The sequence below is a fragment of the Rhodnius prolixus genome, unplaced genomic scaffold (assembly GCF_049639745.1).
Source record: "Rhodnius prolixus isolate KJV_2025 unplaced genomic scaffold, Rpr scaffold_4, whole genome shotgun sequence".
Lineage (NCBI taxonomy): Eukaryota > Metazoa > Arthropoda > Insecta > Hemiptera > Reduviidae > Rhodnius > Rhodnius prolixus.
Genome location: NW_027411614.1, coordinates 44749257 through 44776659, shown reverse-complemented (window position 1 = coordinate 44776659; position 27403 = coordinate 44749257). Strand labels below are relative to the sequence as shown.

The 27403-nt window shown below is 35.7% G+C and overlaps 1 protein-coding gene across 2 annotated transcripts in view; it reads left to right on the top strand.

Annotated features, from left to right (window-relative positions):
- Positions 1 to 27403, top strand: part of GEFmeso (Guanine nucleotide exchange factor in mesoderm) — a 411992-nt gene that overhangs the window by 203837 nt on the left and 180752 nt on the right. The window contains exon 1 of one of the 2 annotated variants that reach the window (XM_074131322.1): positions 16528 to 16736. The exons of the other annotated variant lie outside the window; for it this stretch is intronic. Coding sequence (XP_073987423.1) covers positions 16682 to 16736 — 55 coding nt within the window. The 5' untranslated portion in view covers positions 16528 to 16681. Of the gene's footprint in view, positions 1 to 16527; positions 16737 to 27403 lie in introns of those variants that run through there. 2 annotated transcript variants of the gene reach the window in all.

Below are 27403 nucleotides of genomic sequence, written 5' to 3'. Positions count from 1 at the left end.
GTTCAGTAGGAAATTGGTAAGAGGTCGCAGGTCCAGCGTCGAGGAGGACTTTCGGGATGGATCGTTGTGGATAAGGCTTGTGCTGTGGGGAATAGGATGTATGGATAGGCTATTATGGAAAGTAAGGAAGCCGAGAATGTATTAAGTCATTGACGAAAGGGATATTGAGGTCTTCAATTATTCTTCATATTCGTTTTTTCTGCTGGCACAGGGGTTCTACCTGTATGTCTGATTTATGTTAACCTCTCTCTTTATCACTCTCTGTCTCTCTCTCTCTCTCTCTCACAAACACACACACACATACTCACACATACATACACACACACACACACACACACACAGAGTAATTGGTAAAAAAAACTACTTTATTTTTTACTCTAGAGCATGGGGTCCCCAAACTACGGCCTGCGGACCACATGCGGCCCCCTGAGGACATTTATCCGGCCCCCGCCGCACTTCCGGAAGGGACATCTCTTTCATTGGTGGTCAGTGAGAGGAGCAGCGCTATATGTGGCGGCCGCCGCAAAGCGCTGCGTCGCTCATGTACAGTACTACATGCACGCGTCACGGCTCCGGAAACAGTATAAAATAACAGCCAGAAGTAGGAAGAAATGCAAAGCACTATAACTAAACCGGACATTGGACCATCTCATTAGCCAAAAGCAGGTCCATAGTTCCCACAGAAATACTGGGCAGTTTGGTGATTTAAATTTACTTGTTCCTTTATTTGATATATTCTATTTGTTCCCGTTTTGTTTTGTTTTTTTACTTTAAAGTAGTTTGTTTTATAGTCTGGCCCTCCAACGGTATGAGGGACAGTGAACTGGCCCCCTGTGAAAAACGTTTGGGGTCCTCTGCTATAGAGACTTCCTTCAAAACTTGAATTTCCCTTGAAAATTCACTTTAGAAAAATTGTCCCGCCCCCAATACTTCCTCTGACCAGTAAAAATTCTGTGTTTGAAAAAAAAAATCAGACTAATTTGTTGATTGGATTAATGAGTAATCAGGAGTTTTATTCCACCAGGATTTATAGTTAGCTTGGATTACTCATAGCGTGATCCTGTATAGTTTGGTTCTAACAATACACCCAACTAGCTGCCCGGGTGAGAAGTTCTCTATTTCTGCCCTTTTTTTACGTGTCAAAACCTTCCCTCCTCTCCAACAGAGCTCTCACAAAAAAGGAGAATATATAATATCCTGACAGGTGCGTGTAATTTGTGACTCCAGGAATGTATTTATGAATTGCTTCAAAAAGAAGTACTGAAAAAGTAGGCTTTGTGCTTGACGTTTCCATTATTACTGGACTTCTAGAACAGTATATTTTGTTGGTAGTTTCATTGTTTAAGTTACTAAGTACAAGCTGGCCTATTTTTACATTTTACGCCATATTTTTATGTTCTTTATTAACTCTTCTCCCGGCCTTCTGTGTTTTCTTCTCATATCCTCTCTTCATAGAATAATTTCCGGGGGCATTTTTAATTTTCTCTCTGTAAATTTCAAAGGCCGAACCTATTGCGACCTCAAAAGTCCTGTCGTGGCTCCCTTAAACGAGTGAACGTGTATCTACGAGGTGTGGCTATTAAATAGCGAGACTATTGCTATAAAACATTTTATTTTAAATTTATACATATTTAGTTATTATCACCTTCAATATACACCCCTCCCCTATACCTACAACGCTCTATGCGAATTTACCATGGTTCGAAACAGTACTGGAAGTCTTTTTCTATGAGCTCCTGCATGACGCGTGCCGCTTTTTCTTTCACAGCTTCAACGGACTGAAATCGTGTTCCTTTTAATGCAGATTTAACTTTGGGGAACAGATAAAAGTCACATGGGGCCAGGTCAGGCTTAAAACTGGGATGTTGTACTTGGCTAGAAACGTCTTGACAGACAATACAGTGTGAGCCGGCGCCGGTTGACTTGATGGAGAACCCCGTGACTTGTTCTTCCACAAATTGGGTCGTTTTTTTCCTTACTCTTTCACGGAGTTGAGCAAGCACCTCACGGTAGTAATGTTGATTAATTATAATCGATATTTTCATCCGTTTTGGACTTGAAAGGGCGACCCGGACGGTCATCATCTCCGACGCCTTCTCGGCCATCTTGGAAACGCTTAAACCATTCAAAAAACTCGCGCACGTAATTAACATTCCTCGCCATAAACTTCTTTTAATAAAAGATAAGTTTCTGTAACGGTTTTACCAAGTTTCATGTGAAATTTCACGACAATTCGTTGCTCTACTACATGTACAGTATCATGTTTTCGGCAAAACGAAACTATCATCTCTTACACAAAAGACGGTTCAGGTCAGACAGATTTCTCTACAAACACGTGTGACGCTGCAATCGAAAAAGAAGGCTTTACGCTGCCCAGCTGTCGGTCGTTAGGATTTGGTGCATACATAGTTCTTCTGTAGCAGCATCAGTCTCGTTATTTAATAGCCACACCTCGTATTACTGAGCAAGAGTTTTTTAGCCTGCGGGCACGCCTAAACCAAAGTAAAAAAAAGCAAACAACAGCAACTATTTCTGCAGGACTTGGACAGCAAGTCCAAGCAATGTTGCGAGTTACCAGTTTTTCAGCTTTGTTTGTTTGTTGTTTGGGGCTGGGAAACCCAGAGGGGTTGCCAAGATTCTTAAAGAAGTGGTTAATTTTTTTAAAGTAGGTTTTAAAGTCTGGAACGCCTGCTACCTGAAATTTTGGCCTACGTGACTTTCTTAAAGGGGGTGCAATGTGTTGAATTAAAAATCACTTTCACAGGGTGTCTTACAGTGGGTGGAAGTTCCTGTGTAGGCAGTGAGTGACAAAGGCAGAGGAAATAGTCTTCCACATCCTGTTTGAACGGAAAAACCCTCTCGCTCTCTCTTGCTCTCTCTCTTTCTCTCACTCTCTCTGTAAGACTCTTTAGTCCTTAAAAGGACCAAGGCCTCCCACCTCTATCATCTGCGCCATTCCTCTCTTTCTTCGGCTCTCGTCCTCCACCTTCTTACGCCCATCGATCTGATGTTGAAATTAGTCAAGTTGAAATCCTAAAACTTCTTTCTGTGACTTCGGTCTTTCCAATCCTATGCTCGAAGACCTTTTTCTATGACTTCTATCTTTCCAATCCTATGCTCGAAAACCTCTTTCTGTGACCTCGATCTTTCCAATCCTATGCTCGAAAACCTCTTTCTGTGACTTCGATCTCTTTTATTTTTCTGAAAAAACCCTAGACCTTTTAAAACAGTCTGATATATTTGCAGCATGCTCACAAGAACCTTGTTTTAGTTGCATTAACCCAGGATTGCTATAAAGTAGGACTTGCACTGTTTTCTAAGATTATCTGATCATTACTTTCATCCCAGCCAGCGTCTGATCATACTTTGAAAAGGTCCAAACTATCAGGGAGCTAAAAAAACGAAGAAATATTACGTCTTTTTACATTACCCTGTCATTATACGTACGGGTTTCTTTTAAATCTCTGCTGAGTCAGTTCATCAACAGTGGTGACGTAGACTTCTGCATTAAAAATTAATGACCCTCACACACAAGACTTGTTGAATGTATCATCATGTAATGTTTATTACTGATTATATTCCTAACTCACTACTAAAATCGATCAGAGACACAGATCGATGACTAGATAAAATCTCAGATATGCTACAGTATTGCGGTCCATCCAAAGATTATGAACTTCAGCTCTGCACTAATAGTGGGGTAATTAATAAAAAAATTAAATAACAGAGGCCGCCGACAAGTATTTATTAACTTAATGACCATAATTAACCTTGATTCTAGTTAATATGTACCAGCTAATGGGCCCCAGACATTCCTGCAAGGAGACGTGGGATGGATAATCCAATCCTAATAGAGCTCTTATTAAGGAGATCTCATTTCTCTAATAATTTACCTTCTTATTAAAAAAGGACCCTGGATTGATTTTAGATAATTAATTTAACAAGAAATTACATGAACAATTATTTTACTATTTCATTAAGTTTCGGTGATATAAGTAGATAAGTTCTTTGTATTTCTTAGCAAAGAAATTTTGTACCCGTTGTCCATAAAAACTTCTTTCTGTGACTTCGGTCTTTCCAATGCTATGGTCGAAGACCTCTTTCTGTGACTTCGGTCTTTCCAATCCTATCCTCGAAAACCTGTTTCAGTGACTTCGTCTTTCCAATCCTATGCTCAAAGACCTATTTCTGTGACTTCGGTCTTTCCAATCCTATCCTCGAAGACCTCGGACTATCACTGCCTCTTTCTTACCATTCATCCGTTACTTTCTTGGCTGTTTGTACTGGAGCATCTTTCTTAGCCCGCCTTTCATTTATTTACTTTCATGGTGTAGCCAAACTATACAAGCCGGAGCGGTTATAGACTAGACCCGCAAAGCTAAGATGTATTGTTGGTTAGTGGGTTCGATTCCCTGGTCTTAGGTCTTTGATTTTATTTAATGGTTAATAAAAGAAATTTACAGTAAAGTATGTTAGGCGGTTATAGACTAGACCCGCAAAGCTAAAATGTATTGCGGCACTAGTCTAGCCCTTGGATTTTATTTAATGGTTAATAAAAGAAATTTACAGTAAAGTATGTTTGCTAGTCGTCCCCGTCCACGACACCTAATTGGTAGTTGGACGTAAAGCCCGCCTGAAAAAATAGGCAATTACTTTACTTTTTACTTTGGTACCTACCCCCTTTTGGTTTTCAAAGGTCAAATCACTATAGTTATAAACCATTTTATGTATCATTCTTCACAGAATCCTAATTCATGTTCAGAAACCAGGAATTCGCTATTTCTCAGATAATGCTTGGAACATACGAGGGTCGTTTGAAAAGTCCGTGCAAAAATAAAAACTATTTAATTTTTTGGGGTAAACCTTTTTTATTTTTCAACATAGTCTCCTTTTAGACTTATACACTTCGTCCAACGCTGCTCTAGTTTGTTGATCCCTTCCGAATAATAGGATTTGTCCAAGTCTGAAAAATAGCCATTCGTTTTTGCAATCACCTCCTCGTTTGAATAAAATCTTTTTCCCGCCAGCCATTTCTTCATATTGGGGAACAAATAGTAGTCCGAGGGAGCCAAGTCTGGAGAATAGGGGGGATGTGAAACGAGTTGGAACCCTATTTCCATTAATTTTGCGACCACAACTGCTGAGGTGTGAGCTGGTGCGTTGTCGTGATGGAAAAGGACTTTTTTGTGGGCCAATCGTGGGCGTTTTTCTTGCAGCACGGTTTTCAAACGGTCCAATAACGATGAATAATATGCACCTGTAATAGTTTTACCCTTTTCCAGATAGTCGATGAGGATTATTCCTTGCGAATCCCAAAAGACAGTCGCCATAATCTTTCCGGCCGAAGGAACGGTCTTCGCCTTTTTTGGCGCAGATTCTCCCTTGGTAACCCATTGTTTAGATTGTTCTTTGGTCTCAGGAGTGTAGTGATGTATCCATGTTTCATCCACAGTGACGAAACGACGCTTAAAGTCCTGCGGATTCTTCTGGAACAGCTGCAAACCGTCCTTGCAACACTTCACACGATTTCGTTTTTAGTCAAGCGTGAGCAATCGCGGCACCCATCTTGCGGATAGCTTTGTCATGTCCAAATGTTGATGCAAAATATTATGTACCCGTTCATTCGAGATACCCACAGCACTATCAATCTCACGCACCTTCACTCTTCTGTCATCCATCACCATATCATGGATTTTATCAATGATTTCTGGAGTAGTAACCTCAACAGGGCGTCCAGAATGTTCAGCGTCACTTGTGCCCATATGGCCACTCCGAAAATTTTGAAACCACTTATAAACTGTTTTAATCGAAGGTGCAGAGTCACCATAATGTTTATCAAGCTTCTCTTTAGTTTCCTGAGGCGTTTTGCCTTTCATAAAGTAGTGTTTAATCAACACACGAAATTCTTTTTCGTCCATTTTTTGAAAATCACTCGACTTCCTCGATTCAAACGAATGCCAAACACAAAGAAATAGACCGATCTGGCTGAAACTTGGTGTGTGTTCTTCCAAGAGATGCTACTAACTAAACATAACCTCGATACGCGCCAGTAGTGCTATCTCTCTGACTTTGCACGGACTTTTCAAACGACCCTCGTATGTTCTCTCATATTTTATGAAACAAACTGCAAAGGCTACAATTATTTGTAAAAAAGTAATCTTACATTTTTAAATAATAAAAACATTATTATTATTATTATATATTATTTTCTGAACATATAAATCTTGACATTTCTATTTACACTTACTTATTTGAGCATTTATACTTTATATAAAGGCACATTTATAGGCGCGACACATTATGAACTTTGTGGGTGCAGCCTAAGCACACTTTAACTTTGTTCGTACTCGCCCACAACATTCCAGAATAATGCATATATATATATATATATATATATATATATATATATATATATATATACTATTGTCGCGCTTATACAACAATACCCCAGCTGTGGCACATGTATCACACAGGTACAGTTTGCTGTCCGTTTGGTAGTTGTTTGTGTATTTGTGTATTCTGTACGTCCGTCTGTTCTATGTATTAAATATATTATTGCAGCTTCTCGTAGTTCTAAATCTTTTTTTTTTTTTTTTTGTAAATAGTTGAAAACATTAACACTGCATTCAGAATGTTCCCCTCGCTTACAAGAGCTACAACACAATTCAAATAGGACAGCTCACCGTCGAGATAATGAAATCTGTACAAAAGTAACGGGACTGTTTGTCCACTGCTCATATCCTGTACAGTGAATTCTTAACCTCTCTTTCATCATAATTCGTTTATAGCAGTCAAATTATCTATTTACCCTTTCGATATATTATCTATTTACACCGATTTATGTATTTGAATATAGAATTCTTTTTTTTTTACTACATTCTCTACCACTTAGTATGAGAAGGTTATGTCAATTTATGAGTCTTTACAAGTTGTTTGTATTAATAGTAGTAAAAGAGAATAGATTAGGAGAAGAAGGGAGTGAGAAATCCACTTGAGTTAGGCAGTTGTTATCAATTTGTACAAGTTGAAGACGGTTTTTTGATTTAAGTAGTACACAGCTGTTTAATGGAGTTTGTTTATTTAGGGTTGCTAGGTTACGGATGGTGTTTTGGTTTTTTGGCTAATTTAAACAGTTAACCAGTTGAGAGGTTACAAGAAAAGTAAACTCCTTTTTGAGAGTTCAGTGGTTTTGGTTGTTTGTTTTTTTAAAGAAAAAGGTGTTTAAAGGAATTTATTAAATTAGTTTGATTTGTGAAGTTAATTCAAATAAAAGTCTTCTTTATCAAATAATCCGGCTACCATAAATCAGAAAAAGTTCAATTCAACTCTGTACCATCCGAGGATTTTTTTTTTTCTTGGTATTCTTATTGCGTAAGGATAGGCAAATAACTTTTTATTTTAGGCGTTTTCCCAAGAAAATCATACTGAAGGCAATTTTGGGGTGAAGAGGTAGGCCTAAAATATCGCTAAGAGCTTTAAACAGCTAATTATTTATGAGTCAATAATAATTGCCAGTTCTGTTTAGTTTGACATGTGTAATTCATTTCCGGAATTGATAGCTACTTCGTTTATTTTTGTAAATAAACAGTCGTAAAAAAAAAAAAAGAACTGTTTAATTTGGTATTCAGTGGCTTTGAAATTGTTTAGACTAGTAGCCAACAGGACGCGCGGCTGTTTACAAAGCTGTATTTTAAAAAAACGGACGTAGCAAACATTTGTAAACGGAACATGCCCACTAGTTCAGTAAATGAATAACCGATTAGACCACTTGTAAACATTATTGAGAAATTGGGCTAGAACTATGTAATTTATTTGACTACAATTCCAAAATACGAACTACCAACCTGGATTAATTATTTTTATTCTCACGTTGGTCGGATTTTTTTAGAGATTTACAACAGCTGGTAGGATTAGTTTTCAATTTATTTCATAGTGTTGATGTATTCACCCCCCATATTAAGAAAATGGCCAGCTCAGCTCTCAATTCTTGTTCTGACGTTTTCTCTCGGCTTGCCGTGTTTTCGTCTTTCTTTTGAAATTAAAATTAATCTCTAATATTATTTGGCTTTAAACCAATGGCTATATTTGCTTCATTCAATTCATTTTTGAAATTTTCCTAGGGTTAAAACAGTCTGTTAATATTCCATTGTAAATGATATTGAATTTTAATAACCTAATTAAAATCTAAATGATATCGAATGACTGTGAATGCGCTTGTTTAATATACTTTTAATATGGTCCATTGTTGTCAGCTCTGCTCACAAATTGTGGCGTTAATGAAATCTTTTGTCTCTTTATGTATAAATCCTATTATTTCATTTCAAACTTTTTTGACACTTTTTTTTATGGTGTTTATTATTTGAATAACTGTATTTTATTGGACACTTTGTGACTCCTATTTCATTTAACAGCGTATTATAATTATTTCCTTTCGGGTTATTAGTCCAATTAAATAGCTGTTGCTTTGAAGTTAACTGAGAAGCGTTAAATATGTGCTTTTTAGACGTAGTGCTTCACAATGAGCTTTCGTAAAGGAACTAAAATACTACAAGCTATCTTTGATCACTGTCTTGGTTGCTTTACATCTTTAATCTGTTCTGAAGTGCGAATTTTGAGGTAGATAAATTTTATGGCATCTTATCGATTAATCTGTATTTTGATCTTCTATTATTTTGATCAAAATTTTCTCAGCATCCATTTCCACATCTTTATTCTCTTGCCTACTTCTTTCTGCATCAGTAAAAGGATCATCTTTTAGAGTGGGTTTTAAAGCTAATTTTGAGCGCACCTCTTTGTGAGTCTTGAGGGGACTCCTATAGCTGGGATTTATTGCCTTTATTTTATCCCGGGGTTTACTTCAATATTTTTTTTTGTTTTTTAAAGGTAACTGTTTGCTCTAAAATTAAAAGTTTAAATGAAAATGTTTAAATATATTAGTGATTTTGTAAACATTATTTTCGGAAATATAATTCTGTATTCTATTTCTGATTTCAGGTGAGTGAACCTCTATTGAATGATCAGTGATCTGGTAAGATTTTCATTTTAATTTTTTGTGGTTAAAGATTCTCTATTTGGTGGGAAGTAAGAAATTAAAATTTGCTTTGAAAATTTGATTGGGTGGGGTCTTCGATGTCCCCAGTATTTAATACGCCAACCACATCTTCTACCCCTCTATTTTGTTTAGCATGTGTGTGGCCCCCCTAGGATTGCCTCATTCGTACAGAGGATCTCCAAATTAGCCAAAACCTATATCCCTGTATCACTATTCTGCTTCCAATAATTTCTGTCCTTGGAAGATTGTTTCCAGCAAGAATTGATCTTTAATCTTTTTTTTTTTTGTCCGCCATGCTTCATAAAAAGGCTTTCCACATTAGTATTTTTTACTAGTCCTGTTCGACCGTCTCTTTATTCTGAACTAGAGACATGAGAATCATCAACAGTTAATAGATGTAACATAAACAAACTCAAATCAATTTAAAAGATTATTTAAGTAAAATTTAAGGTTTATTTATTTATTTAATTTATTTAATGATTTAAGGAGCGTCAACATCTAAGGTTATTGGCGCCCGGAGCTTTTTTTAGTGTGAACTCTCTTGTTACAGATAATACTGTCCATCACCGGACAGTGAGCTGTAAGAAGCTCATAGGAAGAGAAAATCTAAGGGTCAGCAGCTGGATTCGAACCCGGGACCTCCGCGTGGGAGTCCAGTATGTTAACCTCATAACTTATCCCTTCCCTTTTAAGGTTTATTGTTTTAATTCAAGTATCAGAACTACAAACTTCTCGCCAGACTACTTGATAAACGTTCGAAACTTAACCTACATAACAAAAGACTCTTATCCCTGTTTTACTGCGACCTATTTGGTCGTACGGCCAATCGAAGTATGGGGATCGACTAAGCGTTCCAACTCACTACGCCTCCAGACATTACAGTCCAAAAATACTTTGGAAACTTTTTAACGCTCCGTTCTATGTATCTAACCTCACACTATCCATAATGACCTCAAAATCATTTTCATTACACAGATCTTGCTGACACTCGTTTTCTCAAATTTCATTCCACTTTACAGCAGCTCATCCCTAAGCCTCTCATAGAACACCTATCTTCCTTCCACATTACCAGGTAATCTTCCAGAGGAGATTGAAGAGAAGATGGCCTCTCGTGATTTACTCTTATCGTGAGAGCAAAGCCCGTTACTGGAGTGACACCGCTGGGTGCCTTCTCCACTCGTGATTTTCACGTATTTTTTGTGATCAGGTACCATATTTGCTTGTTGCAACAACCGTTGCAGTTGTAAATTCCAATAAAAGATTAAAAAAATAAAAAGTATTAGAAACGTAGAAAGAGAGGGACTTGTTTTATGTAGAGATAAAATTTGGTGGTTTCATCACCATGACAACATTATGTCCAGCTTGGTTTCTTTCCAAAAATAAATAAAAATTCTTGAACTGTTATGGCCGTACACTTATTCATTTAGATTACAAATATCTAGCATTATCTTGTAACAAAACCGAAATTCCCATTCTATTTGGTTAGACAGAAAATATTCTTAACTATTCTGTCCAGATAATCTGATTTGGTAATCTGTGTTGTAAAAAAAACTTGTTTCGACAAAATTTTAAAATTTTATTCACCAACTTGTGAAATATAATTATTTAAATACCTGGGACAATGTGAATTGGGTTTGTACAACAGAATTCTTGTAAATTCTTTAGGGGTCAGGGCAATTTCGTGTGCAATTTTCTGCAAAGCACGATTAAAAAAGTTTTGTATTTCTTGTAAATGTTATTTAAAGATACTAGCTGAACAAATTGAGCAACTTGTTAAACGTAACATTTATTGATATCCATCTTGTAGATAAAACTAGCTTTGCTGCTATAGTGTTGGTTTATAGTAAATGTCTAGCGAGTAAAGATTTCATCTAGTGAAAGAATAGAAGCGCAACACAATTTATTGTTTTACGGGGATTGGCCAATTATGATGTATGGCTTGTTAAGAGATAAAAGAAACTAAAGATTGAATCGTTTTAGTTATCAAACTTTAGAATTTATGGAATCATCAAGAAAAGAAAACTCTGGTCTCTTTCTTTAAGGTCATTGGCGCCCGGAAGTTTGAAGTAAAGAAGGGACTAAATTGGCAAACCTCAATTACAACATCAATAATCGATTTTTTTTGGTTATTGATTTTGGTTTTTTTAAGTTTAACCTTTCTACGGTGACTAACCTCACTCTTCACAAAGACCTCAACATTCCCTTCATACACCAACTCGCCAAGCCAAAATATCGCCCAGTACTATACTGCTCTCTCTACTTGCTCAAATCCTCTTGTACAGTCTCTCGCCTCCTCTGACATCCCCTAACAATCCTCCTCGCCGACTGAATCGTCAATAGCACCGCGACTTCCTTGCAGTCTGAAGACCTAATCATTATTCTCCACTAGAGGGCGCTGGGTAGTTTCTCTCCTCCTGCTCTTCCCGCACCAGTTCATTTTATTTACCTCCTATTTACTCATTGTATATATTTACACAGATTGTAAATTACTAAATAAATAATAATAATAATAAAGTTTAATAAAATGGTACGAGAAGAGATTAGCTCAGTGGTAATGGTACTTGATACCCACACGGAGATCCCGTGGGTTCGAATCCATCTTGCAGGCCTTTAGTTGTTCCATTTCCTGTGTAAGCTTCTTTCCACTTACAGTACAATGATGACCAGTGTCTGTAATGAGAGAATAAATTAAAAATACATTAAGAGGAAGTCATGTGAGTGATTGCGGCTAGTTTTCCGTAATTTTCTGGTTAAAATAAGGTGATTGAATGGAAATCAGTTTTCTCGTTTAGAAATCACACCTTTTAATTCATTTTAGTAGTAGTAGTAGTAATAGTAATCGCCTATTTTTTCAGGCGGGGTTTAACGTCCAACTACCATTTACTAGGTGTCGTGGACGGAGGCGAATAGCAAACGTACTTTACTATTTCTCATTTAACCATTAAATAAAATCCAAGGCCAAGACCGGGAATCGAACCCAGTACCACATTGCATATTAGCTTTGCAGGACTCGCAATAAGGTGATTGAATAGAAATCAGTTTTCTCGTTTAGAAATCACACCTTTTAATTCATTTTAGTAGTAGTAGTAGTAATAGTAATCGCCTATTTTTTCAGGCGGGGTTTAACGTCCAACTACCATTTACTAGGTGTCGTGGACGGAGGCGAATAGCAAACGTACTTTACTATTTCTCATTTAACCATTAAATAAAATCCAAGGCCAAGACCGGGAATCGAACCCAGTACCACATTGCATATTAGCTTTGCAGGACTCGCAATAAGGTGATTGAATAGAAATCAGTTTTCTCGTTTAGAAATCACACCTTTTAATTCATTTTAGTAGTAGTAGTAGTAATAGTAATCGCCTATTTTTTCAGGCGGGGTTTAACGTCTAACTACCATTTACTAGGTGTCGTGGACGGAGGCGAATAGCAAACGTACTTTACTATTTCTCATTTAACCATTAAATAAAATCCAAGGCCAAGACCGGGAATCGAACCCAGTACCACATTGCATATTAGCTTTGCAGGACTCGCAATAAGGTGATTGAATAGAAATCAGTTTTCTCGTTTAGAAATCACACCTTTTAATTCATTTTAGTAGTAGTAGTAGTAATAGTAATCGCCTATTTTTTCAGGCGGGGTTTAACGTCCAACTACCATTTACTAGGTGTCGTGGACGGAGGCGAATAGCAAACATACTTTACTATTTCTCATTTAACCATTAAATAAAATCCAAGGCCAAGACCGGGAATCGAACCCAGTACCACATTGCATATTAGCTTTGCAGGACTCGCAATAAGGTGATTGAATAGAAATCAGTTTTCTCGTTTAGAAATCACACCTTTTAATTCATTTTAGTAGTAGTAGTAGTAATAGTAATCGCCTATTTTTTCAGGCGGGGTTTAACGTCCAACTACCATTTACTAGGTGTCGTGGACGGAGGCGAATAGCAAACGTACTTTACTATTTCTCATTTAACCATTAAATAAAATCCAAGGCCAAGACCGGGAATCGAACCCAGTACCACATTGCATATTAGCTTTGCAGGACTCGCAATAAGGTGATTGAATAGAAATCAGTTTTCTCGTTTAGAAATCACACCTTTTAATTCATTTTAGTAGTAGTAGTAGTAATAGTAATCGCCTATTTTTTCAGGCGGGGTTTAACGTCCAACTACCATTTACTAGGTGTCGTGGATGGAGGCGAATAGCAAACGTACTTTACTATTTCTCATTTAACCATTAAATAAAATCCAAGGCCAAGACCGGGAATCGAACCCAGTACCACATTGCATATTAGCTTTGCAGGACTCGCAATAAGGTGATTGAATAGAAATCAGTTTTCTCGTTTAGAAATCACACCTTTTAATTCATTTTAGTAGTAGTAGTAGTAATAGTAATCGCCTATTTTTTCAGGCGGGGTTTAACGTCCAACTACCATTTACTAGGTGTCGTGGACGGAGGCGAATAGCAAACGTACTTTACTATTTCTCATTTAACCATTAAATAAAATCCAAGGCCAAGACCGGGAATCGAACCCAGTACCACATTGCATATTAGCTTTGCAGGACTCGCAATAAGGTGATTGAATAGAAATCAGTTTTCTCGTTTAGAAATCACACCTTTTAATTCATTTTATGATTTAAGAAAAAAGAACATCTTCACGAACAGATGATTGCTCGTGGTTTGAACGTTGTACACACCTTTCAAGTCGGATATATTCCAAACAAATATAATTATTACTAATAGTATGGGGCTAACTCCTCTCCCATTCGATGTACAGCGGTGAAACCCCCAGTAGGCACATCTACCTAAAATTCCGAACCGAATGACACCTCATTCATGAAAATCGGTTCACGAGTTGAGGCGCTACACAGTTTACAAAAAAAAGGTAACAAAACAAGAAGAACAAGAACAAGAACATTTTTTGAAAATGCCGGTTTTGCTCATTTTCAGCAATATTTTTCTCGAAATCTATAAGATCTGGATTGTTGCAAAAAAAATTACAGTCATAAAGGAGGATTTGCCCTATATTATAAAGAAAATTTGGGAATTTTATCTTTTATAGAAAAAGAGAAAAAAAATTGTCAAAGTTGGGTGTTTTTCAACGTTACGCTTTTTCATGCAGTTTTTGACGATCAACCCTTATACAATTGTCCTACCGGACAGTTTTAATACTCGTTTGTGAACCACTCTTAAAGTGTACCAGGAAGTATTTATTGGCTGCAGCAAGAGAAAAATCAGTTGAGATTACCTTACATTCTTCTGTCCAGCATGTTTCCTTAATCTGTCCCAGAACACACGGTATTGAATTATTTCTAGTTCCAGAAAATAGATATTTTTTAATTCCATTGATTTGCTCGATCATAGATCCTAGGAGTTCTCTACAATAACCTCAGTCTCTGACCTCTTAGATTGTTCTCTTGTTAAAGCTTAACTTATTTTTGTTGTTGTTTTATAAGTCTCCAACAGTTATTATTTAGCCATTAACTTTCTATCCCGCACTGTAATTTTGTAGCTTTTGCTGTCTATTAAAAGTTTAAAAAAATATAATGTGCTTTTTTTTGCAAGGCTGTTGCAATTGTAGGGTCAAATCTAAAATCTTTGACTTTAGATATTTCTCCTTGATATTTATATGTTTATTTTTAATCTGAATTGAGGAAATTTATTTCTTATTGTGAGGTGAAATTTTTGATGAATAAGATATGTTCAAGGAGTTTCTGTAAGGCTAAAATACTCCTTTGTTAGCCTGAAAGCTCTACAGGGAAGGGAATCTACCAGATAGCGTGCAAGTAGTAACCTGTAAAGATGTACTGGACTAGGCGTAAAAAGTCTATCACACACTACTAATGCCGATAAACCTTCCTAGCACTTCCGCCGGCCATCTGGCCTAAATATCTAAAGCTGTGTCCTTAAATAAGTCCATAAGCTATATTGTTGGTCTTATGCTCAAAAACTGAACCTTAACAAGGTATGCGACCTGTTTGAGTGGGGGTCCCCCAGTGGACTGTGAACACTTTAATAGAAGGTGTGGAAAGGGGGTCTCCTACTTGCTGTGGACCCTCATCTGAAGAGATAATTCATTGGATAGGGGGGGGACCATAGACTTTGTCGAAAGGAAAGATTAACCCCTACTAGAACTACAAACAATTCGACACCGGAAAAGTTCTGTTTATTGCAGTGAGTCTAGAACTCCTACAGTGTTCTAATCTGATCATTGTACGAAATTCGCGCTGAGTCTTTGATTAGTTTCCGTTGTTAAGTAACAAGTAAGTTGTTAAGTAAATTCAGAGGTTCCGGGATAGGTTTACCAAGATCTATGAATTTACTAACCTGTAAAATGTCCCGTACAGATCTATGAATGATCTAGGAATGTGTGCAGATACTTCATTTCAATGAACACATAGGCAAAGCTACTCAAACATCATTATCATCATACACATTGTACAGAAGTCTTTACAAGAAGCCTTACACAACATGTAGTCATAATTGATCTTACAAAATAAACAATTGAATTGATTCTAAGAAAAAAAAACTGCCCATTCGTAGAGCCTGCAAAAATTTATATTCCTCTAAATTCGTTCGCTCTTCAACTCAGATCTATAGTTAAGAATGTTATGGGTTGATTCCAACTCCTTTGCAAAGTTGCCTCAGTAGGGCTACAGAAGAGGCGTTTTGCTTACCCTTAAAATGGGTCATGTAACTAACTACTTTAATTTCATTTCTGATTGGCTAATAGTTGTAATCTTTCGGAAAAAAAAAGACCACCTCTTTTTAAACATTAAATGATGCAGTGAACTATAAATCGAAAAGAATCATGTAAAACTTACTTGAGGTGGTCTCTAAGAAAAGAATTGGTTCAGTTTTCTATTTTTCCATTGGAACGATGATTGATTCTTTTTAAGTCTTAAATTGATTCACTAAAATTAATTTTTTGTACCCTTAAAAGGTGTTCGGCACAATAATTATTATCATTTTTTACTTTACTGTATTTATTTAATTTAAATTAATTAATGACGCTCTTAAAAAAAATGCATTATTTAGTTTTATATTTACCTATGTATTTATTAATAAATTATTTATATCTATTATTTTGTATTATATTTATTTATTTATATTTGTATTATTATTTTTTAAAGGGCCTAAAACAAAACAAAAACAGAATTTAAGTCTAAATTTTTAAATAAAAGTTTAAATTCATTGTGATTATCTAAAAAGATGTCAAAGTTTGTGAAAATCGCCACCAGAATGCGCCAGCGAATGGAATTGTTTTCCCCTCTATATATTCAAGAACCTTTTTTACATACGTATCAATCAGTATTAGTACATATATTTTTTTGGTTTTATGTTTTAATTGATTTTTTAATTAAAAACTTACTTTATTTTAATTGAATTAGAACAGCTGTAAAATTAAGGTAATAGATTAAAACCAAAAATGAGTGGCAGTGGCCGTACTGATTTAAATAGTTGTTTCGTATTGGTAATGGATGCCGGTTTTATACAGTTTCTTTTGTACTAAGATGTAATTATTAGTTAATAGTTAATATATTTGTAAAAATTTGTGCTTTATATTTTTCGTTAAGTGTTGAGTGAAATAGTTAAGTGTATTATTCTAATAGTTTCTTCCATCATGTGTGGCTATAGTGCACTCATTAGTTCTGATAAGAAGATGCTTCTAAAACAAGGTATTTCTTGAAGAAATTTTTAAGTTTTCTAATCATTTTATTGCTGTTTATTCATTTGGATTAGTGATAAAATTTGTTAAGTTTTAATTATAAATGACCAACTTAGGTTATTTTCAAGTCTTTCCACATATTGAACTTAGTATGAAGTTTTGATTGAATTCAGTGTGAATATTTACTTAAATGATAAAGCACCTTTTATTGTATGGGCATATCATTTTAGTTTTATTAAGCCTTATCTAAAATGATCTTAATTTGAAAATGAAGGCAGTAAGTTACTGTTTTTAATAGTTTGTGCATTATTTTTGGATTCCATCTTTATTATAGTTAAAGTTCATTGAAATAGATTCTTATTTGAAGATGATATAAGAAAACTTTTTTTAGTGAGCATATCATTCAGTTTTCCTTGTGATTTTTATCTCAAGAAAATTTTGTATCTATTTTGAGAATTAACATAGCCTCCAATCAATGCTAAGAAATTGTTTAAACATTTTTTCCACAATCTTTGCGTGTAATGGCTTGAAATATTTGTAACGAACAGCAGAGATAGTAAATTCTAAGATTGAGTTGATGATTTTTTTTGGTTCTTTCAAGACAAAGATCTCAAGATTTTGAGTTTATTTGAACTTAAAAAAAGTATTTCTCATTTTCTATTCATTGAAAGGACTTGAAATTTGTATTCTTAGATAGCAAAAGTTATATTTCATTTTGTTGAGGAACCTTTTGTATTCCTTTGATCTGTATTCATGATTTATCCCTTTTTATAAGATAGGAAAGTGTTTGAACTGTCAATTCTTGATTAAGTAACCCTTCAAAGAAAAATCTATATTAGCTTTTCTTTTTTCTTTAGAGCACTGATCGTTTGGGGTTTCGTTTTCATTTTGGGCTTTTGTTATTAGAATGAATTAACTAATTTGAATGCTTTTTTTTGAGTTGCATCAAACTAAACATTATTCTAATTGTTGTTCTGCAACACTGTGTTTAGTTGTTGGATTTCTTCTTCTTCTTCTTCATCTCATCTCTCCATTTTATTCTGTTTCTCTATTGGTTCTCTTTTATACTCCATTCCTTTTTACGTGGGCAAACCAATGTAGTCACTGTTTCTCAATTTACACGAGGAGATAGATATTCCTTTATCTCTAACATTCTTATTTCTGATTTCTTGAAGTGCCAACAGCATCTATTTCCAAAAAACTAATTCTATTCTCTTTTAGATGAGGCTTAGTGTTCTGTTTTGTCCTTAATTTATCTTTAGTCTCCACTTTCCATGCAAAGAGATCTACTTAATTCGTTTAAAATAAGCTTTAGGCTCATCTGAAACTTTACAGAACAATATAAAGAGAAGAAGTCGAATGTTTTGGGCTGGTTTCATGCCATCTTAGACGGTTAAACCTTGCAGCTTTATCTTTTCATGATCAAAATCTCCTAAGTAATACTGGACAAATTCTTCCTTCATCTGGTTGCTTCTGAATTCAATTTGAACATTATTTATTAGTTCTTTTTGCAATCATTGAACGTAACCAGAATCTACTGATAAAATTCCTATTCAATCAAAATTAATGTTCAGCCATAACTCTTCAGTCAAAGTTTTTTAGACAATTATGTTTTTAGCAAAGATCTTTTATATTTTTTATAGTTTGTATTGTTTTTTGGATAGTTTTCTCGTTATTGTTAATGCAAAGTTTTCTCCTAATTCTTGTTACTACAGAAGTGCAATACAGTTGTGATAAAGGACATTATTGTAGGAGAAAATTAGATGATAATTTTTCTACTTATTTTTTTGTGAAAGGATAGTCTCATTTTTTGAATTTCTTACTTCTTATAAAAGAAGGCATTTTCAGTTTTTGCAAATTTTAGTTTATACAATCGCTCCTGAAACTGAAGCTGTGTTGCCCGGCGATCTTCCCTCTACACACCCTAAAAGCATTTCACCGGTTGTAAACCCAAGAAACTGCTTATCTCTCTCTCTCAAGAGATTCTTTCCTTCTCTCTTTTATCTTATCCGATCGCTTCTTACACTACTTTCTTAGGGCTTTTTACTTTACTAAGGTTCTTCTATCTTATCTATCCTCCTGTACTCGTTGGAGTTTCTCTAGGGATTCTAGTTCCCTTACTTTATATTCTCCACACTGCTGACTTACCAACTGCCGACGGTACTGCAATACCTACCTCGCTTGTCGAACCTATGAAGGCAAACCAAGCTTTTCCTTTACATCTCAATGTTCTGGAGCTTTCGCTCCAATAGAAGTGAATGAGCTAAAGTAAAAAAAAGGGAAAAGTGTTCACCCTAAACAGGAAAACTCACCATTCTTTACACTTCTAACAATATCTTTTCTGTTGCGAACCAAATACCATATGTTGGACAGAATGAAAAGTAAAAAGATACCAATTTCAATTTGAGATGCGATGCTAAAAAGACTATTCGAGAAATAATCAAAACCTCCTGTTTAGAACACTATATACTGTGCTTATTGATTTTGATACGGGATGCTCAATAAACCCTTTGGCACTGCCAAACATCCCAATATCAGCTGCCTTCAATATCATTATTTCTACAATTCTATGAACGGAAATAGGATGTTCTTTCTAAGTGTTACCAACCGGGCAACGAACCCTATATTAAGTTCACTCTCTTCTAAATACTCCTTTCGATTTTTCAGTGAACAAGGTCACTTTTGTTCAGGGACCTCAGGTGACCCTGCGGTTACTCCTGCGGCCTTGCACAACATAAATTCACTAACGTAGGAGTAAGTGATAAGTGAAACTGCATTGATACTTTATGTAATTTGTTTGCCAAATTCCGGTAGATGGAACTGGAATTCCATGCCAGTTTTAAGTGCTTTCTTTTTCTACTTCTTGGGTTTAGCCAACCCTCAGGCAAAGTCGTAACTTCATTATCACTCCCTTCACTCAGATTTTCACCACACTGCAAGCCTCACTTCTCTCCTCAGACGTCGTCACACTTGGATAGATTTAAAGACTTCTTTATTCTGTTTTTTTCCATCTTTATCTATTTTCATTATAATTTCACATATTTCTAAGAGCGAAATATTGATTACAATAGTACCTTTTCTATGAGAGTAACATATTTTGTGGTACAAATTTTCAGAGAAATCGTTTAAATTTTAAATTCTGTGAAGATTTCCAAACAATGCGCACCAAATTGACACACAATTTTCCTGAAGAGTTTTAAGGTGTCCCCTATTCTGGAAAATTAAATATATTGATGTATTATTAGCGACCAAATGTATGATACTTTTTACCATCATCAGAGGCTTATGATCTGTTCGGATGGTTTCAAGCATTCATTATGCATCCGCTCGAAACGTACTTGTCTACTCTGTTTTCCTGAAGTTGCATAAAATACTTTTATTAGAATTAAACAGTTTTAACTTCAAATATTACTTGGAAAATATTATGGTTCTAGTTATATTTGTTACTCTAACGTTTCATGATAGTACAATTTTTCTTTTTCCTCTTTGTTCATTTTTTTTGGTTATATGAATGAAATTCGTTTGGTCTTCTTTATGGCGGCACTTTTAACCAGCTGAGAAGTAGTTTTCTTCATCTCCTTCTTGCAGCTCTTTAGAAGGCACATTAAAAAAAAGACAGTTAAGGAGTGATCATTTAGTATGTTAATAAGTGAATGGAGGAGTTCTCTTACCTCCTTGGCTCCTGAATGGGGGACCAAGGTGCTGAACTGCCTGTGGAATACAGGGTGCGTGAGCGTGGATTTACGAGAGTGTATCATCCCACGCTTTTTTCCATTTCCCCATTCAAAGAGCTCTGTTTACTACGTCATCTCTTGGCTCTCTAGTTTGACGTCAAGGACTTCTACTTCATTCATCTAGAGGGAAACTACAATAAATTTTTATTTTTATTTTTAAACTGTTTCATTTTTTGTTTTTATTTTTGGGATTCTTTAACATATGGTGTGCGTCCGGTCTAGTTTTTTTTTTTTTTTTTACTGCTTTAAATGCACCTTGTACAAATGTCTGTTAACCTATTCTCGCGTGTAATGAATGAATGACATCATTGTTCATTTATGTGATTTAATGGAGTTCTTTATTTTAATTGTTTAATGTCTCTCTCTCTTTCTCGAGCTCCTCGACAGCGGATGTTGGCAATTAAATTTCAAATTTCCTCAATGGAGTTTTTCCCGGAAATGCAAGTTTTAGAGCTCCTCGGCACTTCTATATCATAGTGGTAGATAAGTCGTTTATTTTTTGGTGAAAGCTTAGATCGTTTGTCAAGAAGTCTAGAGAGAAGTTTTGAATCGTCTTGTTAAGAGTTGTTTCTTTCTTAATATTGTTAATTCCAGAGTGACAAGAAAATCCAGTGAGTATTAACTATTCTCCAGTTGTTCTCCAGTTTTTTTGTTTGTGGTGGTCTCAAAACGCTCGTTTGCTACTCTGTAAATGATAATAAAGGACACCATATAAAGGGGTAACATTGTTTTGCTCTTTTAAGAAAATATTAATGAGAGTCACGTCACGATGTTTTGTAGGCCGCTATGCATTTAATTACTGGTTCCATGGTTCATCAAGATGATTGTGGGAGGCTGTAGTTTTAATATCTTCCCTACTCTCTCATGAAGATGATTGATCTTCTTTTTTTTTATATTCACTTCACTGGCTTAATGTTAACGTAATGTTCCAATTTTGTATCTTAATTCACTGAGCGTCTTCATTTTGGGATTACATGTAATGTGTAGTTATTAATGTACAATTCGGAGGGGGGTGAGAAAGGTACACTTGTTTGAGGAGGATAAATGCTTGATAAGTGCTAGGGAGGTTAGCGGTTATATCTTAATATCTAGGAATTTTAAGTACAGTTTATTGGAATAGTTCTGACCTAATTTGGATATGTGGGCGTGCCATTTAAGCCATCATCGTCTCTGAGGTGATCTTTTTGTGCTCCTCGTCTTTGTCACAGTTTTTGGCTGTTATTGGCATCTGGAATGGAGGTTTGAACGGCAAATGGGATTTGCGTTTGCCGTTAATATCCAAGTGCATTAAGTTTGGGAACATTGTCATACAATATGGGTGCTTTTTATTATTTTTTTTCCTCAGCATTCCTATTTACTAATATTACATGCTATGTAAATACAGAATGACTATATGTTTATGTGTGAGTGTGTGTGAGAGAGAGATAAGGGGAATAGCGTTGTCTTTGTTCCATGACTTAGTTATTTACCAAATTAACATTCTCAAATAGAGGGATTGTACAACGTACCACTGAAACGGAACTTTACGTTTAACGTGATATTTCGATGTACTGCAACCGTCAGATCTACTTAGTCTCCTTGACTATTGCAAGCCGAATCCCTACAGCACCCACTTCAGTCCAAGATAAGAAAAAAATCTCCGAAATCTGAGAGGATTTTAGTGAGAATATTTTCTCTTCCAACATTTACCTGGTTACCTAAATCTTCTTTAGATAATGGGCATTGCAGTGAATGAAGAGGTACCTTGAATCTGCAGGTGCTATCAAGTTCCTGCCTCTTTAGCAGCCTCGTTTAAGATACTCATACCTTTCTGTCATATGCATCCATCCTTCACCACAACACACTCCAGTTTCAAGGCTGTTCTCTAGATCATAGAGAACCAAGATCCTTTAGGGAAGTCCTAGGAAGAGTTCTAGTCTGGTATAATGTTCCTAGAGCAATGTACCTCTTCCCGAAAAAGACCTCTCCACAGATTCCAATAGTTTTTCCAAATAAATTGGATGCGATTTTACTGAGTTGGGTATACACACTTCTTACTCACTCCAATCCTGGTGTCCTCCCCTGGGAAATGCCAGGATTCATTCATTTGGCACAGATTGGCTGTTGCCTTAGATGGGGCTAGGGAAGTGCCTAGAAAGAGAAAGAACAACAGTCTTGGCTCTCTAGCATCCTCTTTACCATCTTCCCCCGGATGTTCTGAGTATGGATGCCTCCTCCCTTTGCATACCTCTCAGCTAGATAGGTGTTAGATTGAGGATTACTTGTTGGGGAGCAAGTACTCTTTCCGCCTGCTGCTCCTAGGTGCAGTTGCTACTTTTTGTATTCAAGGACATCACCAAGAGTTAAAGGTCGAATTTTGTCCCTAACTTTATTTTAAAGAAACTATTAATGATCTAATTATATGAACCATATGATTTTTTACTTAAGTGGTGACTAAAGCATATACTACTTTATATCTATGTGGCCATGTATAAAGTACGAACCATATGACTGCCTCACATTAACCGCCTTCTACTTTGCTATTTGAAAGTTATTTATACAAGCAGATTATTTCATTAAAACCATAAATTGAACAGTAGTCATTAGTCAGCTGTCACATTTAAAAAAAAATAAGTTGTTAAAATGAGATGTATGAATGTTTAAGCATAATATTTATTCAAAGCTCTAATTTGATAATTTTATATAATAATATTTCTTGATTTATTTCAGTTTAAGTTCAATAATTATCTATTTATAATGTATTTAAATGATATAAGTAGATAAATATTATATATTGTCGTTTATTTACTTTATAGATTTGTAATATATACGAATAAATTGTATACTGGAACGCTTGTTTAATGATGTATTATGCAATATGACGCAGTGAAGTTGGTACATAAAGCGCTGTCTAGCGGTGGTACTAATGACTAATATAAATAATTTAATGCTTACACCGTTATAATCAAGGACATATTCTCTTTCTCTCGCTCTCTCTCTTTGGTTTCCTTTTTCTTGTTTGCAATCTGCATCAACTCGTTCTGTGAACGAAGGAAAAAAAAAAAAGAAATGTAGTTTAACTATGTTTAGAGTTTGTACGTATGTTTGTGCAAACTGCAGTTTTATTGCAGTCTCTCTTCTGTTTATATTTATTATCTCTATTTCGTTGTTTTCCTTTCTCTTCTGCTTCCTTATGTGCTACTTTATCAAACAAGCTGTTCTAATAATACTTTCTTGATGAACATCGTGCTTGTAACTGTGTTTATATATATAGTCTTGTCTAACTGGTGGTCAGCGTTGTTGTAGGTTAGCCGTTACAAGAAGTGAAGTGATGTAAAAGGGTTAGGCGTAGAATTTTTGCCAAATTAACGCAGCGTGAATCCCTTTAATCCTTTAAGACTTTAAACTGGATAGAAGCTTATTGTGCCTTCTTCCTCTTTGCAATGTCCAGCCTTTTTTTTACGTATTCTCGAGATCCAGGCTTCCGCCCACTAATTTCTTTTTTTACGACATGATATCCTCTGGCCTGAACAAAGCCCCAGACACAGATATTGGAAGGTTTTACATCCAATTCTTTTTTTTTTTTTTTTGGAGTATCTTCTATAATACTCGTAGGTGCCAGAAGCCTCATATCGCAAGATTAGCGATTGCGGTACTATCAGAAAGAGTTAATACGCGTTTCCGTTTTTTTTTTTTTTTCAATCATAGTCATTATCTTCACAAAACTGAACAGATCGGAACTCTATGGATACATATTTGGAATTCTAGCAATGACTTTAGTGTCCCATAGTGATGGAATACTGTAGAGCAGAGAGGTCGCCAAACTTTTTTGACCGTGGACCCCCGCTATATAATTTTTCGAAATCTCCATCGATCCCCATAAAGTAAACTACAGTATTGCTTCTTAATTAATGAGATGGGTGTGCCTGGTGTTTCTTTGCAAGGTTCGCTATATTAGATTAGATTAGATTAGGGCGGTCTCAAGGCCTACGCCACTGCGACCCCTTTGGATCTATTATGGCTCCCCAACTTTAGAGCTCGCCCTCCAGACCTGTCCTTTTAATCAGACTCTTAATTCTGGAGAGCGACTCCCTGGCTTTGGGTTTTTCCCTCCCCGAGAAGTAACATCCTTAGCCCCAGACAAGCTCCTCACACTGACACAACAAGTGCAGTGCCGTTTCCTCTTCTTCCTGACAGAACCTACACAGAGGCTATCATCTGCCAGTCCCGTGCGATGCATATGTTTACTGAGTCTGCAGTGGCCGGTTAAAAGGTTCACTATATTGGGTTTGAAATTGTTTTACCTTCGACCCCCTGGCTCAGATGGACCCCCTACTTTTGTTAAATTGACCTCTTTGGCGACCTCTGTTATAGAGGAAGCAGTGCTTTAAAGTATCACCTGTAAAAGCCCCCTGAAAAACTAGTTTGAAGTGTTAGGCATTCAAGTTGAATAATTTTCAAAGGTGTACAGAAAATTGTTGAAACCATTTGCAAGATAAAACTATCATAACCAAAATTTTGGATTCTTACTTCTGACTTGGGAAATTAGTACCAAAAAAGTGATGATAGTTATCAATTTACCCCCAGCTACCCAGATTTTGAGACCATTCTCTTCTGATCCACTCCATGTGTTCTGGTGATGCTCAAAATAATTGTGTACCTAGTGAAAAATTCTATTTCGAAAAATGATACCTGATCAAAATTCTACGTATTTCCAGTAGTTATGAGTAATATTGTATTCGATGCTTCCGTTTCACCATTCTACAACCCGCTACCATTCACATCCTTCGTGTAGAGATCCCACTTAATTTACTACGTCACCAAATCCTGAGTAGATCTTCATATCTCATCTTACTGAAAACCAAAATTCCGTACATCCACATTGAGTCTTATCACTGGAGAATTATCCGTAATGAATGATCACAGTTTTTTAACATATTTCTGGAAATCAAAATAGACGGACGCTAAGCTCTCCCCCCCTACTCCTACACAAAGCGGACATTGAAAATAGTAAACCGGATGCGATCTTATTTGTGTCCATTTGTCATAAATAGATAACCACACTGGCCGAATAACTGTACCATTAATAAATTATAGGTATTTAATAGTAGTATAACTTAGCACACACACAGTTAGGCCTAAATTAATACAAATATTTATGGTATTGTAGAAAGTAAACACAAACACATAGAAAAAAAAATAGTAATAAAACTAAAAAGTAAATATAAATCCATTGGTAAAAACCAGGCAGACAGACTGAGAGGGTGTACAACATGGACACCGTGTCCACCTTGATCGTTCAGGTTCAGTTTCCATACAAAGATATTAGACCATAGCCTTGCAGACACTTAAGTATCAAAATAAATTTACATCCATTTGTGCGGGCCACGAACAACATCATTAACAACACCAGTTTTTATTAAAAATATCTGGAATTTTCCCATAGTTTATTTTTAACTTTATTCTATTTATTTACAAATCAAATATATATATAGATATATATTTTTTATTTATTTCTGTTTTGCAACATTTTATGTACATTTTACGTAAAGTACGTAATTTTAGTAAATGTGCAACCGGCAACTTTTATAGACAAAAAAAAGTGGATCGACAAAATCTACAGGAAAGAGTGTGATATGGAAAAATACCCAACTGTGACAGTTGTTTCCTCTTTCCTTCCCAATTCCCGAATTTTCTTTAACACAAAAAAGAGAGAGCATTACTTGTGTGGTGTTATCGATGAAAAGATATTTGACATTTTTAGAGGGGGTTTTTCTCACAACGATTTCCTCAGAATTACGTATGATCTAGATGCAGATCTGTAACTTCTTTTTTTTTATAAACATTTTCCCCTCTGGGAAATTGCTTTTTGAAGCTTTCTTTTTTTTTGTGGTGGGAGGGGAGGAATTAAGCTTTCCTCAAAGTATCATTTATTTGTGGAAAATCAAATGAGCAGAAATTACGAGGAGATCATGGGTTCGAATCCAGCTGCTGGTCTTTAGATTTTTTTTTTTTCCTGTAATAGCTTCGAACAGTTCACTGTCGTGGTGATGAGTTGCCTGTTACAAAAGAACATTGTCAGAATACGGAAGATGGCCGTGCAAAGAAAATCAGCTGTTTAAATTAAAAAAATTAATAAATTAATTTTTCAGGGTGTTCATTTTAAGACGGCTCAAATGCATTTCATGCTTAAACGGTTATTCTGAGCGAAAAATTGTAGAGGAAAAATTTATTGTCCGTCACCTCTAGTTTCAGAATATGTGACTTGATTTTAGATTCCTGCCCGCATACGCGGCTGACGCGCGACCAAAAGTGAGGGTTCGCAGTTGACCCCCATTTTCATATACACAGTTTTAAAGAGTTCAAAAAATTATGAAAGAAACCGGAAACCGCAATTCGATATCTTCAAAATTAAAGGTGCTAGGCCATTTGCAAAATCTGGTATTTATTAATCATATTTCAATTTTTTTAACTTGTTATCAAAGAGAAAGAAGAGCACGCGATAGCTCATTTTTATGTATTTTTTCATCCCTATTCTTCTGAAAATATTGCCAATGTAGTAAAGCTAGTATTTTTCTTAATATCGGGAAATAAGTAGTTTTCCGAGTGATTTTTCTAAGCAATAATATAATGTTAAGAGCTTTAGATGTTCTCAAGCATACTCAAAATGGCTAAAAATTAATTTTACATCTGTTACAAACAAGAAGGTTTAATAATTATTTGGTAATTTTGGGAGAGTTGCGTCTAATTACCAAAAAAAATTGGAGACCTTCTGCAACATATTTAAGTGATCAATTTCTTTCATGTAAAGGATCAAACTTGTTCCTTAATTTATCAAATAATGCACCTTACTCTACTAGTGCAGCATGTACTGTGCCTTCAAAGGTGCCTCCTCTGGCTCGCAAGACAGGTTAGCCAGGAGTTTATAAACTGTTCTCTGTATCTGAGGAGGCACGTTAACCAC